Below are 15,884 nucleotides of genomic sequence, written 5' to 3'. Positions count from 1 at the left end.
TTTGATATGTAGTTATGTATTTTTTCTAATGTGCATTAAAACAAATCCATAGTTATTAAAATAAATGTTGTTTGTTTGTGTGCCACCTAAGGGCAACTTGCATCCTTAGCCCTGAGTAGCTCTGTGATTTTGAAACTTGCCTTCAGTTTCCTCATCTGTACAATGAGGACAATACGATAGTTTTGTAAGTTACTTTCTAACTATAAAACTTCTGTTGGCCAGCCCCTATGTTATAGAAATAAATCATAGGACAGGGGGGCCTCTACCCTCAGCCCAGCCTGGTACAGACCTAGGTACCATGAAATCAACCTGTGGTCAGGGCTTGATTAAACCAACTATCTGCAGCCTTTGAAGCAGGTAATTATAGGACAGTGCCACTGGCTTTGTTTGCCTGACTTCTTTTTTTTTCCTTTTCTTTTTTTTTTTTTTTTTTTGAGATGGAGTCTCGCCTTGTCGCCCAAGCTGGAATGCAATGGCACAATCTCGGCTCACTGCAACCTTTGCCTCCTGTGTTCAAACAATTTTTCTTCAAGTAATCCCTCCTGAGTAGCTGGGATTGCAGGTACCTGCCACCATGCCCAGATAATTTTTGTATTTTTAGTAGAGATGGGGTTTCACCATGTTGGCCAGGCTGATTTCGAATTTCTGACCTCATGGTCCACCTGCCTTGGCCTCCCAAAGTGCTGTGATTACAGGCATGAGCCACTGTGCCTGACCTGTTTACCTGACTTCTTATCAGGTATACTGAAAAATATTTCATTTGGCCATAGTATTTATGTTAGGGAGGAATTTTTGTTTTTTTTTAACTTTTTCTGAAGCTCAGGTCTAACTAATTTGACACCAAGTCTGATACTACTATCTGTAAAATACAGGTCAAGCATAGCTACCCTAAGTGCCAAGGGACATTCCTTTTAATAAGGAGGCCATTGACTGGGCCTAGTTGATCTTTGTTTTGTGGGAATGTTGGTGGTAGTGGTGTGCTGTAACCAGAGCTGACCTACATTTCAATTTTGGCCTAATTAAATAGGAAAATAGATTGTATCTAGTTCTTGACCTTGCCTCTTAAATTAAACTTTGAAAATCCCCTGCCCTGGCCAAATTAAATACTGGACCGGGCCAGTTCGCAAGCCTGTCTCTGTGCTGTGCCATGCTGCTTTCCCGGAATGCTCTGGAAACTCAGCAGGGAAAGAAAAAGATAAGCACAGCCTTGTGTTACTGCATTTTGGGCACGTGGTAATGGTGTGAACCAAGAGGTCTCAGATTTTGTTTCTCTTGTCTGGTCTAAGATTCAGGGAGCATAGACGCTGATAAGCCCTTTTAATGTAAAGGAACCTGTCCTTGTCTCAAAAAAAGGAGGTCCTAGACCTTCTCAGCACTTCTACTCTGTAGCAAAACGGGACATGCTTCCTGACCCACACTCCTAAATTAAACAGAAAGAGTTGGGTTCAGAGAGAGAGAAGCACCTGGGACCTTTGAGCAACCCTCAGAGGGACCCGTCCTGCAGCCTGGGACCCTGAGGAGACCTCGAGTGTTATAGTCCATCTGTCCTCCATGGGACCCAGCAGATGCAAGAGCCAGCCTTGCTCCCTTCCTGGGCAAGGCAGGAGAGCCTGGCTCTGACGGGCCTGTCTTTTCAGTTAGCCATTTCTATGGATTTGGTTTGGTGGACGCAGAAGCTCTCGTTGTGGAGGCAAAGAAGTGGACAGCGGTGCCATCGCAGCACATGTGTGTGGCCGCCTCGGACAAGAGACCCAGGTAAGGCTCTGCTGTGTTATCAGTGACTTCTCAGGCATGCGGGTTTGGAGCTGACTCTGCTGTAAGGTGTGGCTGGAGGTGTTTACACATGCATTCTGTGCACATGTGCATGTGCACGGTGCATGCCTGCACATGTCTGCATTTTCTCTTGTGGATCGTACAGCTGGGAAAGGAATCACTTCTTAAGCCACCACTGTTTTGAGGCCTCTTCCCCTTCCATAGCAGATTGCTCCATGACAGGGGGTCAGTTCCTCAGCCTAATCGCTCAGCCTAGTATTGGAAATTCTTACCCATGTTTAGCATATCAGACCGAGTCAGGGATCTGCTCCTCCCAGAAGGGTGAAATGAGGAGTAGCTATAAGTGTCCTTTCTGTCACCACCTGCTAGAAGTTGGAGCTGTAGCCCCAGCCCAGCCTTACCAGCCCTGGGAGCCTGCACTGTGAATCCACCTGGCCTGAGCAGGAGCGGCTGGGTCAGCCCCTTCTCTGCTGTGGGTTGTGGGAGTACTGCTTATTATTCACAGTCAGAGCAGCTTTGTGTGGCTTTTATCTGGCCCTGTACAACCTTCTTCAGACTTAAGCACTGGGATTTTTTTAACAAGGCTTGAGCAGAAGGGCCCTGGCTTCATCTCTCTCCCATGAGCAGGGCACACCCAGAATTGCTCTTTGGAGTTTTTCTAAATCTGTTATGTTTGTTCATTGATTGATTGATCGATTGAGACCGAGGTTTGCTCTTGTTGCCCAGGCCAGAGTACAGTGGCATGATCCTGGCTCATTGCAACCTCCGCCTCCTGGGTTCAAGCCATCCTCCTGCCTCAGCTCCCTGAGTAGCTGGGATTACAGGCTCCCGCCACCACGCCCAGCTAATTTTTTTGTATTTTTAGCAGAGATAAGGTTTTACCATGTTGGCCAGGCTGGTCTGACCTCAGGTGATCCACCCACCTCAGCCTCCCAAAGTGCTGGGATTACAGACATGAGCCACCATGCCTGGCCAAAATTTTTATTTTTTAAAAAAATCAGCCATAAGGTAGATCAGAAAGCAAGAACCCTACCCCACTAGGAGAGGAAATCAGATTATTCCAATTCTGCCATCACAGCGGTTCTTTTAAGGAGAATGGTGTTTCTCTGGGCCTTGTATCTGATACAGAATGGAGTGCATTTTTCCCATAACTACTTGTTCCATTTGGAAAACATGTGTTTGAAAAAGAAGTGATGCGATGATAAAGAATGATATGTTGCTTTATCAGCAAATACAGATCACTCTCTAGATGCCTCTTCCTTGAATATGCTTCTACTCTTATAATACACTCTTTTGCCACAAATAGTTGAGGAAAATGTTTCTGGTAGAAGGCTTGCATATGGTAGGAATGCAGAGAGTATGTGTTGGCTGAGCAGCTGGATGAACAGCCACAGAGGGATCTTTTGAAAAATTACCTTTTTCTCCCATGGCTAATTGCACACGGACGGCTGAGTGATCACTCCAGGCCCCAACAGTCAGCCGGCCACCCGACAAGCCTCAGTCTTGACTTCTTAAGGCATCAATTTCTCTGAGGAGCCTTAGACTGTCAAATTTGAAAAAAGGGGGAGAGTCTCTGAGATAAAGGAGGTTGTGCCTTCTCTGTCTTTGTTTGTTGGAAAATGCCTGCGGCCTGGACCCTCAAAGGCTAGGTGAGGGAGGTGGGCTCCTGGGTCTGGTTGCTGACCCGGGGGCTGCCCTCTGCCCCGGCGCCTCCACCGGTGTCCCCGTCAGGGCGGCTCCTGAATGAAGCATTCTTCTCCTGCCAGAAATCGTTTTAAGATGGCAGAGTGGTGCCTAGGTGGCGAGTGGTTGTTTTTATTTTTATTTTATTTTGTTTTTTAAGTGAAAGCACACGGAGTCTAGACAGCACGGGTTGAGGGAACCCGCCGTAACATACAGTGTAACATTGTTCCTGTCCTTTGAGGAAAGTAAGGACCCTCCAAACTCCAAGAGAGGAGAAGAATCAGACTTCTGTTTCTAAAGAAAAGTCATCTTTACCTTTAGCAGTTTCAGACTCTTTCTGGAATATTCAGCCAGCCTACCGTCTCACACCGCTTGCTTATCAAACCACTTGCTTAACTCCGTAACGTGGTTGTTGCAGAGGACATAAGGGTCTCCAGAGAGAGTGGCGTTACCAAGCAGAGTTTGATGCCTCACGTCCACCGGTGGGTCTCCCCTCCTGGCAGGGAGCTCCAGCCAGCTCTGCCCCTGAACCTGCCTGCCTGCCTGCCTGTCAGGGTCATCTGCACCTGAGCTGCGAGTATCCCCACGGCTATGCAAGTTTTCCCCATCAGGGTTCCCAGCTGCTAGGATCACGTGGCTGAAAATGAAAAGGAAGTGTTCCCACACAGCCGTTTTCCCATCTTCTTCTAACTGCCCCCTCTCCACGCACATTTCTGGGTCCAGCTGTCTACTCTCTTGGCCTCATTCTGGTTTCTTCCTCTCATGGTGGAATCCTAGGACTTTCTGAATGTCCTGAACCTGCCCTCAGCTGCTTCCCGTGGTGAAGAGCAGAACAAGAGGAAAGACAGAGAAGGGGTGTGTATGCCTCTTTATACACCCATGTCTTGTGCATCTGTGTGCACTGCGTGGGATATGGTGACTGTCTTTTCTCTTGAACAGGAGAGGATGCTACCCTGGTGTGACCAAAGGTCAGACAACTGTGTTCACTGGATGTTAAGTACAGGAGTCCTCTAGATGGGTCATATGTCCACACCTGCCAGGTTTATGGTAATGTCACCCATGGTCCTGAGGGAGAGGGGCTGGGGTGTTCACATGTCCACCCCTCTGGTCACGCACAGGGGCAGGAATGAATATCCCGGGCACCTCTCTCTACCCCCAGCCCTGGGCTGGGATGTGATCATGGTTCAGGGAGACTGTCCTCGTGGCAATGACTGACAGGAAGAGCCAAATGGGCCACCCCTTCTGCACATCCCTCTTGTGCACCCAGCCTGTGCTCCCAGACTAGCATCGCATCCAGTGCCCCCAGATGACTGCACAGAGCTCGTGCCTCATCAGCCATGGTGTCCCCCTGCTGAGCTGCTGTCTCCAACGCTGCCCCAGTGGCTGGCATCACAGCCCCTGCCTGCCCCTGAGTCATGCTCAGGCCCAAAGGCACAGAAAGGCCATCAGCACAGCACAGTGAGGGCTGCAGAGGAAGGAGCTGGGGCCACGATGCCAGACCCACCAGACGCAGTCCCTTTAGGAGGCAGCTCCGTCAGTTAAAAAAAGGCCATCTATGGTGTGAAAAGGACTAGCCAAAAGGGGACCCCAAGTGATACTCTGGCATTTCTCATCTGGACATTGCACATTTGGGGACTGTGGGGTTTGAGCCTGTCTCTGTCTGGATCCACCTGAAAGATAAGAAGAAGTCCCTGGAAGGGTGGAGAAAATGAGGAGAGAGGGGACCTCAGGTAGGGCTGGGCCTGGGTGAGAATCAAGGAGCCAGGTCCCCTGCTCCGAGGCACCATGGGATTGTGCTCGGCAGTCTCTTTACTGCCTGGTGTTTACCCTACCCTAGAACAGTCTGAGCCCCAGAACCGAGGTAGTGATGTCTGAACCACCTCTGCAGGAGCCCACATGGGGTAGGGCCCATCATAGGCAGCTTTCAGGAAATGCTAAATCTACATGCAGAGGCAAGAGGAAATCACTTGAACTGAATGACAGCTACTGTTAGCAAAAGCTAGTGTCCTCCAGGATAGCACTGGATGAAAGTGCGAGCTGTGCCTGGGCCTCTGTTGTGATCATCAAACTCAGAGACCAGAGGCATGTGACCTACTCCTGGGCACAAATGGTTTCCGTCTGTTTAGAACCTTTGTCAATTAAACAAAGGTACATAGGATCAGTACATAGGATCATGACCAGTGGCATCTGCCTGTGCAAAATGATTTTAAAATCTCTGTGTATTAAATAGAGGGATAAAGTTGATATTTTTATAGCTTTTCTTTCAATGAAAAAGAAAATTAAGCTTAGTATTATTCCAACGAATGAAATAGAGGCCCAAATATTAAATATTCTATTTAACTCTTGATTTTTCTAGCCAGTACTTCTGTCACTGCTCTGAAAATCCAGGCACCTGGGAAACAATTTGTGATATGCATGACTCCCACCTCCATGCTGGGAAGACCACAACAACAGGGTCTTTTAAGCCAACACAAAGCAATAAGAACTTACCTGCACATCTTTAGTTTTCGCTGGTTTAGAAGGTTACTGTCCAGACAGAGCTTACAGTTTAGTTTGGCCTGTCTTTTAAAGAACTCTCTCACACACTCACACCCACACAAGACACTTCAGACCCGAAAGCCAATGCATTGCTTTGACTATCAAGGATTATCTGTAAAGCAGATAATCTTTTTATAGATGTTCAGGAATTAACTCTGGATTATCCACATATTACCTACTTTTCTGGAATTTCGTTAAACTAGACTGCATATGGTGGTCATTTTAAAACAACTCTATTTATAAAGACATATGGCTGTGGATGAGAGAGAATGGATTGTGATTATAAAGGCACTTACTGTGTGCCAGGCATTGCTCTAAGCACTTTACATAAAAATCCCCAATAAACATACAAGGTTATAGTGCTATCTTTATCCCCATTTTATAGAGGAAGAAATGGAGGCACAAAGGAGTTAGGAACTTAGGCCCAGAGTTGGGGTGCTGCAGGGTTGGACTGCTACCGCAGGCTGCTTGTCTCCAGAGTCCACCTTGCCCCTCTCGGTAGGAACTCAGGCAATACCGAGCCAAGTAGAGCAACCTGCCCACCCGTTAGAAGACCTCACCTCTTTGACTTCTGTGCCAGGAGCTAGCTGGGCACACCACCTGCAGGGATGATAAAGTACCCTGACCCTGGCTGCCTAGAGGTTCCTCCAGCCTTGGCCAGGTGCCAGTGCCTAAGAGCACAGCTGCTGGTGGCTCAACTGCGGCAGGTCAGCTAGGCAAGCAGGTGAAGCCAGGAGCCCAGCGGTCTGATGGAGTGCCTGTGTGGATCAGACACAGGTCAGCCCAGCTCCCTGCTGTACTCAAGCACACAGCCTGATTTGACATCTTTTTAGGAAGCCAAAAGCCCTTCCCTTCTTTGAGTTGTCTCAGAACTATGCAGATTTCTGCCACTCTCACATCCCCTCCTCACCTTACCCAGCCTCTCCCTCCAGGGCATTTGACCTCTGTGCATACCTGAGTACCACAGGAGGCCCTTACTTCTGGTTTCTCCTCTTGGGCCATTGTTATATAGAGCATGCCTGGGTATCCTCAGAAAACATGCGGTGCTGTGCAGTCCTGCCCTGGGGGTAACCATACTGGGCCCACAACATTTTTCCTGCCTCCTGGTACCCCTTGTAGCTGCGAGCAAACTTAACCAGCTGGCTGTGTTCCTGCAGCCCTTGCCCTTCCTGGCTTAGTTTTGAAGCAAACTTGTTTCCCCCAGATTGTAAAGGTTACTTAGTTCTAAAATTAGGATTTGAATTTGAATACAGTTGATTCTCCCTATTCATAGAACTGTTCTACAAAGTCACCATGAACACTGAATTAGCAAATACTGAAGCATTGTTCCTAGGAGAGATACAGGGTTAAGTTCCTGTGAGCCTCTGGTCACATTTTTGCCAGCCTATCAATACAGACCCTGTTTTATGTGTATGTGTTTAAAGGCAGCTTATTTAACATAGATTATTTATTCATTAACTTTAGACTCACAGATGACAGCACTAGCCCTCATTGCTGGAACAAAGCTTGTCTTACACATATGTTTTCTCCTTAAGGCACATCTCAGCTTTCTCATGCTTAGTGATACTAGACAGTGCTTCAGCACTGCACTTGGGGCCATTTCAAACAGTGAATTCACCAACAGAAAAGCACAGAGCTAGGCATGGTGGTTTGCACCTGTAGTCCCAGCTACTTGGGAGGCTGAGGTGGGAGGATCGCTTGAGCCCAGGAGTTCAAGGCTCTAGTGAGCTAGGATTGCACCACTGTACTCCAGCTTGGGTGACAGAGTGAGACCCTGTCTCTAAAAAACAAAAAACAGCACAAAACTGTGAAAAATGTGGCACTAAATACACTGTGAAACAGACACTTGTTTTTATTTGAGATGGAGTCTTACTCCGTTACCCAGGCTGGAATGCAGTGGCGTGATCTCGGCTCACTGCAACCTCCGCCTCCCAGGTTCAAGCAATGGTCTTGCCTCATCCTCCTGAGTAGCTGGGATGATAGGCACATGCCACCACACCTGGCTAATTTTGTATTTTTAGTAGAGATGGGCTTTCGCCATGTTGGCCAGGCTGGTCTCAAACTCCTGACCTCCAGTGATCTGCCCACCTCAGCCTCTCAAAGTTCTGGGATTACAGCCGTGAGCCACCACACCTGGCCGGAAATGGACACTTGTTTACGGTATGAGAGCTGCACCAACAGGCAATGTTGCCTTGTTTGACCTCAGCTGGGAGTGTGCTTGTTGAGGGTAAGACTCATATCTTACCACTCTGCACACATCTGATACACGTGACACCAAAGTGCCACAAGTGTTGGTTTGGGGGATACAAATAAATGTTAGCCACTAGGTGAATATGCAAATACAGCATCTGTGAGTAATGAGGATTGACTGTATATTTTATTGTCTTTTTTACTCCCCTTCAGGTTGAATTGTAGACTGTTAGAATTGGAAGGCATCTTTAAAGCCAGCTAATTCAGTCCCCTCATTTAATATAGAAGAAAAAGTATGCTATAAATTTAAGCATTACATATTAAAGCACCTTATGGCCCAATTAATTGTGGACAGCATTGTGTAAGTTAATGTACTGGATTAGCTTTTTTTTTTTTTTTAGTAAAATTTTATTTCTCGCCTAAGTGATGTGCTATGGTTTGATCATCAAACGTAATTTTGGCCAGGCGCAGTGACTCACGCCTGTAATCCCAGCACTTTGGGAGGCTGAGACCAGTGGATCTTCTAAGGTCAGGAGTTCGAGACCAGCCTGGCCAACATGGGGAAACCCCGTCTCTATTAAAAATACAAAAATACAAAAATTGGCCAGGCATGGTGGTGCAGGCCTGTAATCCCAGCTACTCAGGAGTCTGAGGCAGGAGAATTGCTTGAACCCAGGAGGCAGAGGTTACAGTGAGCCAAGGTCACCCCACTGCACTCCAGCCTGGGGACAGAGTGAGACTCCATCTCAAAAAAAAAAAAAAGTAATTTCATCTGAGGAAAATTCTCAGGCTGAACCCATATGAATAAGGAAGCCCATAGATAGAATGAAGCAGCTTACCTCAGAGCCTAAAGGCCATCTTGTTGAAAGCATGCATCCTGGAACACAGGTCTGAGAAGTGACTTAGAAGCCTCTTGCCACCCTCACAAAGGCACTCTGTGCCCTCCGACAGACCTGCTGGCTTTCCTATTGCTTTATTTAGCAAGTCTGTCCCAATTAACTCTTGCCGCTCCACTCACTCCCATTAGCAAGTCTGTGAAAGGGTTTCCTGGGTGACCTTCTGCTGTAATGGGCCTCAGTTCTTTAGCCTCTCCTCCCCAAGCCAGGTGCCAGCGCAGCAGCTGGCAGGATGCTGCCAACTCCTGATTCTGGAGGGTCTCTCAACATGGCCCTAGAACAGTCATGGGCCCAGTGAGGAATAAAACAAGTGCTTTGTGCAAGGATCTGGGTTGGCCCGGGAAGCCAAGCTGGGGAGAGGGCTTCAAGGAGGGCTTGAGAAATCCTGACGTGGAGTAGCTTCCCAGGTAGAACAGGAAAAGTGGGGAGCTGGAGGCGGAGGGTTTCAGCCCCTGTCCCGCCTTCCTGTTTCCCCTGGCACTCGGTTACTTGAAAGTATTTATTTTTGCTCTTAGATAGTATTATGCATTGGGAAAAAAAAATAGGAAGAGACCAACATATCTGTGGTCTGGAGTTCCTAGGAAGTCAGCAGGATGGCTACTGTTGGTAGGCCTTCACCTCCTCAGGAGAAGCGAGCGGTTGGAGAGCACTGAGGATGAATGGAGATCATCTGAAGTACCAGAGTAATTAACTTTGAAATGTGGCTCCATGGCACGTGGCATCTGCTGTCATTAGAGATCTTTTCCAAGTCTGGCCATCTCCCTGGCTTCAACAACGCTCAGTCTCCAGGCAGGTCTTGCAGGATCATTTAACTCTCTGGAATCCTTTAGGGTCCTAGGAAGATGGCTTTATGTACATAGACCACAATTTCAGAAGTTAATAGCAGAAGACACTTTTCAGTTATTTTGGGAACTTTAAGATCTTTCTAAATCAATTTTCATCATTAAAGTACAATGTAGCTGTATTCATGTGACAGTGATCATCTCTGCACATTGTTTAACTTAAAAAATAAATTACTTGGCAGTCGACTTGCATTTTCAGTGTTACCTTAGAAATAACTGTAGGGTGGAGAACCACTTCGGTTTTTTTCATTGACTGATCTACTTTCTGTCTTGCAGTTAATTTTTTAAAGTGATGACTTTTGATAGGTGGCTTCCTTATTTTCTTCCTGGAGTTTCTATCTGAAATACAGAAAATTTTGAGCACAATGATCATGAAACATTTTGAAGCCTCCTCTTTTATTTCTCTTTCTAATAAAAGCACTCTAATTTGGGATGTTAGGTTAATGGTTTCAATAGCAACCACAGAAATAAAATGTGTCAGGAGCTAACTGTATGTCAGGAAGGTGGCAGCGTGCCCTCCTGTAGTAGCTGCCCTGGGCTTCCGCGCTGCCCCAGAACTTACAGGAATTAGGAGTCCTGGTGGCCTGTTACTGAGCAATTTAGCAGTTAAGGGATTTCACATAAAAACTAATTGTTACAGTTAGCCTTGTTCCAGGAGGCCGCTCAGCTTCTAGCCCCCAGGTGAAGGTAAGGGCTTGGCTTTGAAAACCAAACCAAGTGAGGCCATTAACTCCTGTAGGAGCTGGGTGCTCCCGCCCACAGCCAGCCTCCCTGCAGGCAGCAGCAGCAGCGGGGCTGGCGAAGGATCACACCCAACCCAGCCTTCTTTACGCAGTGGCTGGAGTCCCTTAGCAGGAATAAAAAAGTTAGACGCAAGAGACTTTCATATTCTGAGATGATTTACTCTGTGGGTGGGGCTCAGGGTGGCGGGGGCAGGTGAGGGGTGGGGCTTGGTTGTCTTTTACTTTTACCCTGCTCCTGTTCTCTCATCCCTGTGCCTTATCATTGGGATTAAAGTTTCTTCACAAGGATTCCAGGTCTATTTCTAGAGCAGATCGATCACTTCCCCTGCCATTGAGCAATTGGTTGGAGTGTGGGGACAGTGTCTTCAACTTGGTTAAGGCTTTTGTTTCTGTTTCCCCTTGATCTTGCTATTCAGCACTGGAAAAGTGTTGAAGTGTGAGAGTGTAGGGTTATTCCTGGTTCTTGGGGTTGACTGGGAGCTACATTTGGAAGCCCCAGGGGAGCACTGAGTAAGTCTGCTGGCCTAGGTGTTTCTTCCACACCTTGCTTCTCCCCAACACACCCACATTGCATTCTTAGTGTGGGATGAAGGGGGGACACTCACCTGGAGATACACATGGGCCCTGCAGGGCCTGGAACTCTCCAGAGCCTTCTGTTGTGTTCTGCATCTACTGCAGTGGGGGCTGCTGACCAGTAAACACCAGCATTAAAACTTGGGAGAAGGCAATGAAGGAAGTCAGCATCTCTAAATCAATTTATGGTGCATGCAAAGCATGTTTTCAAATATTTACAGAGTCTCCGAGGGAATTACATCACTGTTTATAACTGTTTTGATTGCTTTTTATGACTCAGGCCCAGTACAGCCAAGCAATGTAATTCCTGGGAGGCTCTGAGCAGAATGCCTTGTGCCTCCCGGGAGGAGAGTCCAGGCATAATGGGAAAAGCGCTCCCCATAATAAGCTGAGCGCCAGTCGTGTGGTAGGGAATTATTAATGTGCTGCTGGGTGGCGGTTGGTCTGCACCAAAGAATGCCGTATTTCTTCAGCTGCAGATCAGTGGGGTGGGTGGGGGGCTCAAGTTCAAGGAGGCGTGAACCCTAGTGGCCTGGAATCAGCAGGATGGTCCAGCCTGGACACAGGAGCAGCCTTGGGGTACAGATTTTGTGTCTGCTTGGTCTGGGGAGTATGTCAGAAAATTCTAGTAGAAAGGAGTCTTGAATGATTGAGGCTTTGTTTTTATCCTCAGATTCCATCCCATATGGTAAAGCTGCCCTGAGTTTGTAAAGGGAACCATCGTCCATTTCCATTACAGGGCAGGAAAGTGAGGGGACCCTGACTTTCTGTAGGAGAGTTGGGAGCACACGAGCTTGGCACCCTCGACCTGCATGAGAGGACAGACTCCAAGCTGTGTGCTTGACTGTGGGTCCACACAAGCTTCCATTGGAGGCAGCAAGGCAACGAGGCAGCGAAGCCTTGAGGCGGAGGCGTGGGCTCTGGGGCCCCAACTCCCAGATCCTCCCCCCATTAGCTGCACCTTGGGTGTAGTCCTTAATTCCCTCTGGATTAAGTGGGTTAATCCCTGGAAGTTCTCAGGCCGGTGCCTTATGCTCAGTGCACAGTCAGCTTGGGAAATGTTTGCTGGTTGCTGTTATTTAGCATTGTGACTTCCATTTTCAATGCTAGTCTTTGAAACAAAGTAGTGGGATTTTTTTTTTTTTAATTTTTGTTTGTTAAAACATTTAATTATTTTTATATATTTAGGGGGTCCAAGGACAGGTTTCTTATATGTACATATTGCAATGTGGTGAGGTCTGGCCTTTTAGTGTACCTGTCACCATAGAGGTCGTACTAGGGCAACTGAGAAATGAGCTGGCCAAATGCCACCAAGGAGAAGCTGCCTTCTGGTCACCAAAGGGGGTCCATCCTTGGGGACATTCACCCAAGTCTGCCCAAGAACCCATGATTTATTTTATTTTATTTTATTTATTTTATTTTGTTTTGTTTTGTTTTTGAGATGGCGTCTTGCTCTGTCTCCCAGGCTGGAGTGCAGTGGTGCGATCTAGGCTTACTGCAACCTCCGCCTCCTGAGTTCAAGCGATTCTCCTGTCTTAGCCTCCCAAGTAGCTGGGATTACAGACGCCTGCCACCATACCCGGCTAATTTTTGTATTTTTAGTAGAGACAGGGTTTCACCATATTCTGGTCTCGAACTCCTGACCTTGTGATCTCTCCTCCCCCTCCCCCGACTTTGTATGAGACAGAGTAATTGACTCAGCAGCAATGCAAGGCAGACAGGGCCATTGTCCAGAGGAATGGGGCCTGTGCCGTGCACCCCACGGCACTGCCCAGCAGCCTAGTCTCCCCGCAGTAGGCAAGCTGGAGTGGTGGCAGCAGGCATTACCTTGGCCTCCCAAAGTGCTGGGATCACAGGCGTGAGCCACCGTGCCCAGCCGAACCCATCTTTTAAATTTCTTTGAGCAAATTCCAGAGGCATAAATGTCTTCAGGACAGGTGATAAAATTCACAGTGGAGCATCCGTGTGAGTCATTCAGAGGCTGCTGTGGCTCCCTGGGGCCCCCAGGGCCCTGAGGCTGCAGTGGGAACGGGGTGGACAGGCGCTGGAGCCCCTGGCTGTGTGAGTGAGACTTCGTGATTTTGGTGCCAAGTGCTGAGTCCTCCCTCCTCCCCCAGGAGCATCCCCTTAGTGCAGGTGCTGCGGACTACGGCCCTAACCAGTGCCTGCGCAGAGCACTCGGACCAGCGGGTGGTCTACTTGGAGCACGTGGTGGTTCGCATCTCCATCTCGCACCCACGCCGAGGAGACCTCCAGATCTACCTGATTTCTCCCTCGGGAACCAAGTCTCAACTTTTGGCAAAGAGGTAAGGTGAGGCAGGTGTGGGGATGGGGGCTGGGGCTTCCCGAGATTTACACTGCACAAGAGCTTCTGTCCAGTCTTGGACCCACAGTGTCTCTGCAAGGCCCTCTGGCATGTGGGGGCTCCCGCTGGTTCTGCTGGCAGCTTCCTTTCTCTTGGAGACCCTCGCATGTAGGCCCCACAAACCTTAAAAGTTGCTCCCTGAAACCTTGCCTTCCAAAAGGTCCTGCAAAACTTTCCTTTTCAGAAAAAAGTGACAAAAGAGTTGTTGTTTCGTTTTGTTTTGTTGTTTAGTGGAGGGATTTGTGGAATTCTGGCTATGCCTTCATTGCTTAGAAGTGCATTGAAGGTCATTTTTATCCTATTCAATTGGCCTTTGAATCGAGCGTGTGTAGCACAGGGAGCATTGTTTATCCCCCTGCCAGCTCTCCCACCCAGTTGTGGGCTGCCCCGCAGAACCTGCATTGGCAGGGGCCTGTCCCAGGAAGATAGACAGGCTCAGATGGTGTGCAGGGAAGGTGCCCCCAGGCTGCTGTCTGCCAACTTCTCTTGCACTCAGGGGCTAGAAATTCCAAAGCTTTGTACATGGGTTTTGGGAGGCTATGGAGTCATTTCTTTAGCAAACTTAGAAACAAGGGAAAACACATTGATGCAAATATATGATTTACAGGTAATTAGAATGTAGGTGTTTATAGGAACTTAGAGGGGCCAGGGTATTGTGGTACCTTTCTGTCTCTTTCCAGCTAAGAGGGAGAGAGAGAAAAGAGATTTCATGGATGAATCAGCATTTCCAGCTTCTCTCAAAAACCAGAACTGGCACTGTGCCCACATCGCCTGCAGGAAGCCCCCCAAGACCAGGCCTGCTCTGTCTACTGGGGTGTGGTCCCCATCCCGACTTGCCCACTCTGGGCCCACTTGACTCCTTTGGTGACCTGCCTGAGGCTGTGGCCCTTGTGTGGGCTATAGGGAACTGTAGAGATTCAGAAACGGGGGCTAGCGAAGGCTCTTAGATGGGACCAGGCAGAAGTTGGGGGTTGCCCTTTGCTTAACCCTTCCCCTCCCCCCACACTTTGTATGAGACAGAGTGATTGACTCAGCAGCAATGCAAGGCTGACAGGGCCATTGTCCAGAGGATTGGGGCCTGTGCTGTGCCCCCCACAGCACTGCCCAGGAGCCTGGTCTCTCTGCAGTAGGCAAGCTGGAATAGTAGCACCAGACGGTGGGCCTGGCACCCTCTTTGTCCTTGGTGCACTGGAATCAACCCTGAGGCAGACCCTGGCACCAAGCTCAGCCCATCCCATGTTCTACTTTCACAGCACAAGCGCCACAGGGGCATCTCTCCCTCCTGCAGGGAGGCCCAGCCGTGCTCTGCCTCTGCCTGTGGGAGGCCACGCGGGCATGAGCAGTTCAGGTGTCAGCAGGCAAGCTGCAGCTTGATGCTATGTTGCTCCCCGTGGTGTTTTTTATTTTACATTTTTAACTCTTAAAGATTTTAAAAGTCCTCATTTCTGGCATTTCTTGGAAAGTTGGAAGCTGTCTGACACCAGGCCCATGTTCCTGCATGCGCTGGGCTGGGGCTGAGCAGGTGGGCGAGTGTGTGTCCATGTGCTCCTTGTTTTCCATGCTGGCAGCCCTGAGGCCAGCAACGGGCTCTCCATTCACTCCAGCTGCACACCTAGTGGCACCCAGGTTTGTGACCCCTGACTCAGAGGCAGAGCTGGGTGCAGGCCCAGGTGATGGCCCAGGTTGACGGAGAGCCTGTGGTGAGGCTTAGAGGCTGGGGCAGCAGGTAGCAGGCAGGCAGGTGGCAGTGACCCTGGAGAGTCAGCCCACACCCTGCTCTTCCATTCCTGGCTGGGCTCCCAGGAGCCAGTCACTTTGCCTCTCTTTATTCCTCACCTCTGAAAATGTCACTTCACTCATCTTTAAACATTAGGACTGTTACAAGACTTGAGTGTGATAATATAGGATAAAAATGTTTGGTGTCGTCCCTGGCGCAGGGGCCTGGCTGCCCTTCATGTCCTGCTTACGTCTGGCTGCCTGACCCACAAGAGCCTTCTTGTGCCCCAGCCTCCCCTCTCCCACTCCCCTAGGGCCCTGTTTCCCTTCCCTGGAAGGCTTCCTCCTCCTGCTGCTGCCCAGTGTTGCGCCCTTGGGATAATAGAGCGCAGGTCCTGCCAGGCCTATTGGGAGCCACCCCTTGGCTGGGTAGTGCTGTCCTTGTGCCATCAAGCATTTTAAAAAACTACCCTAGCCCAGGAAGAGAGGCTCACACCTGTAATCCCAGTAATTTGAGGGGCCAAGGTGGGTGGATCACCTGAGGTCAGGAGTTAGAGACCAGCCT

General features: G+C 48.9%; 1 protein-coding gene across 5 annotated transcripts in view; it reads left to right on the top strand.

The window, feature by feature from the left end:
• Positions 1 to 15,884, top strand: part of PCSK6 (proprotein convertase subtilisin/kexin type 6) — a 192,987-nt gene that overhangs the window by 105,498 nt on the left and 71,605 nt on the right. For 4 of the 5 annotated variants that reach the window (XM_025392763.1, XM_025392765.1, XM_025392764.1 and 1 more), the window contains exons 12-13: positions 1,638 to 1,755; positions 13,356 to 13,544. In XM_025392763.1, the coding sequence (XP_025248548.1) occupies positions 1,638 to 1,755; positions 13,356 to 13,544 (307 nt within the window). The remainder of the gene's footprint in view (positions 1 to 1,637; positions 1,756 to 13,355; positions 13,545 to 15,884) is intronic. The other variant, XM_025392766.1, reaches the window with a different exon arrangement.

Source organism: Theropithecus gelada, chromosome 7b (assembly GCF_003255815.1).
Source record: "Theropithecus gelada isolate Dixy chromosome 7b, Tgel_1.0, whole genome shotgun sequence".
NCBI lineage: Eukaryota > Metazoa > Chordata > Mammalia > Primates > Cercopithecidae > Theropithecus > Theropithecus gelada.
The sequence above is the reverse complement of the archived record's forward strand: the minus strand, read 5'-3'. Positions and strand labels throughout refer to the sequence as shown.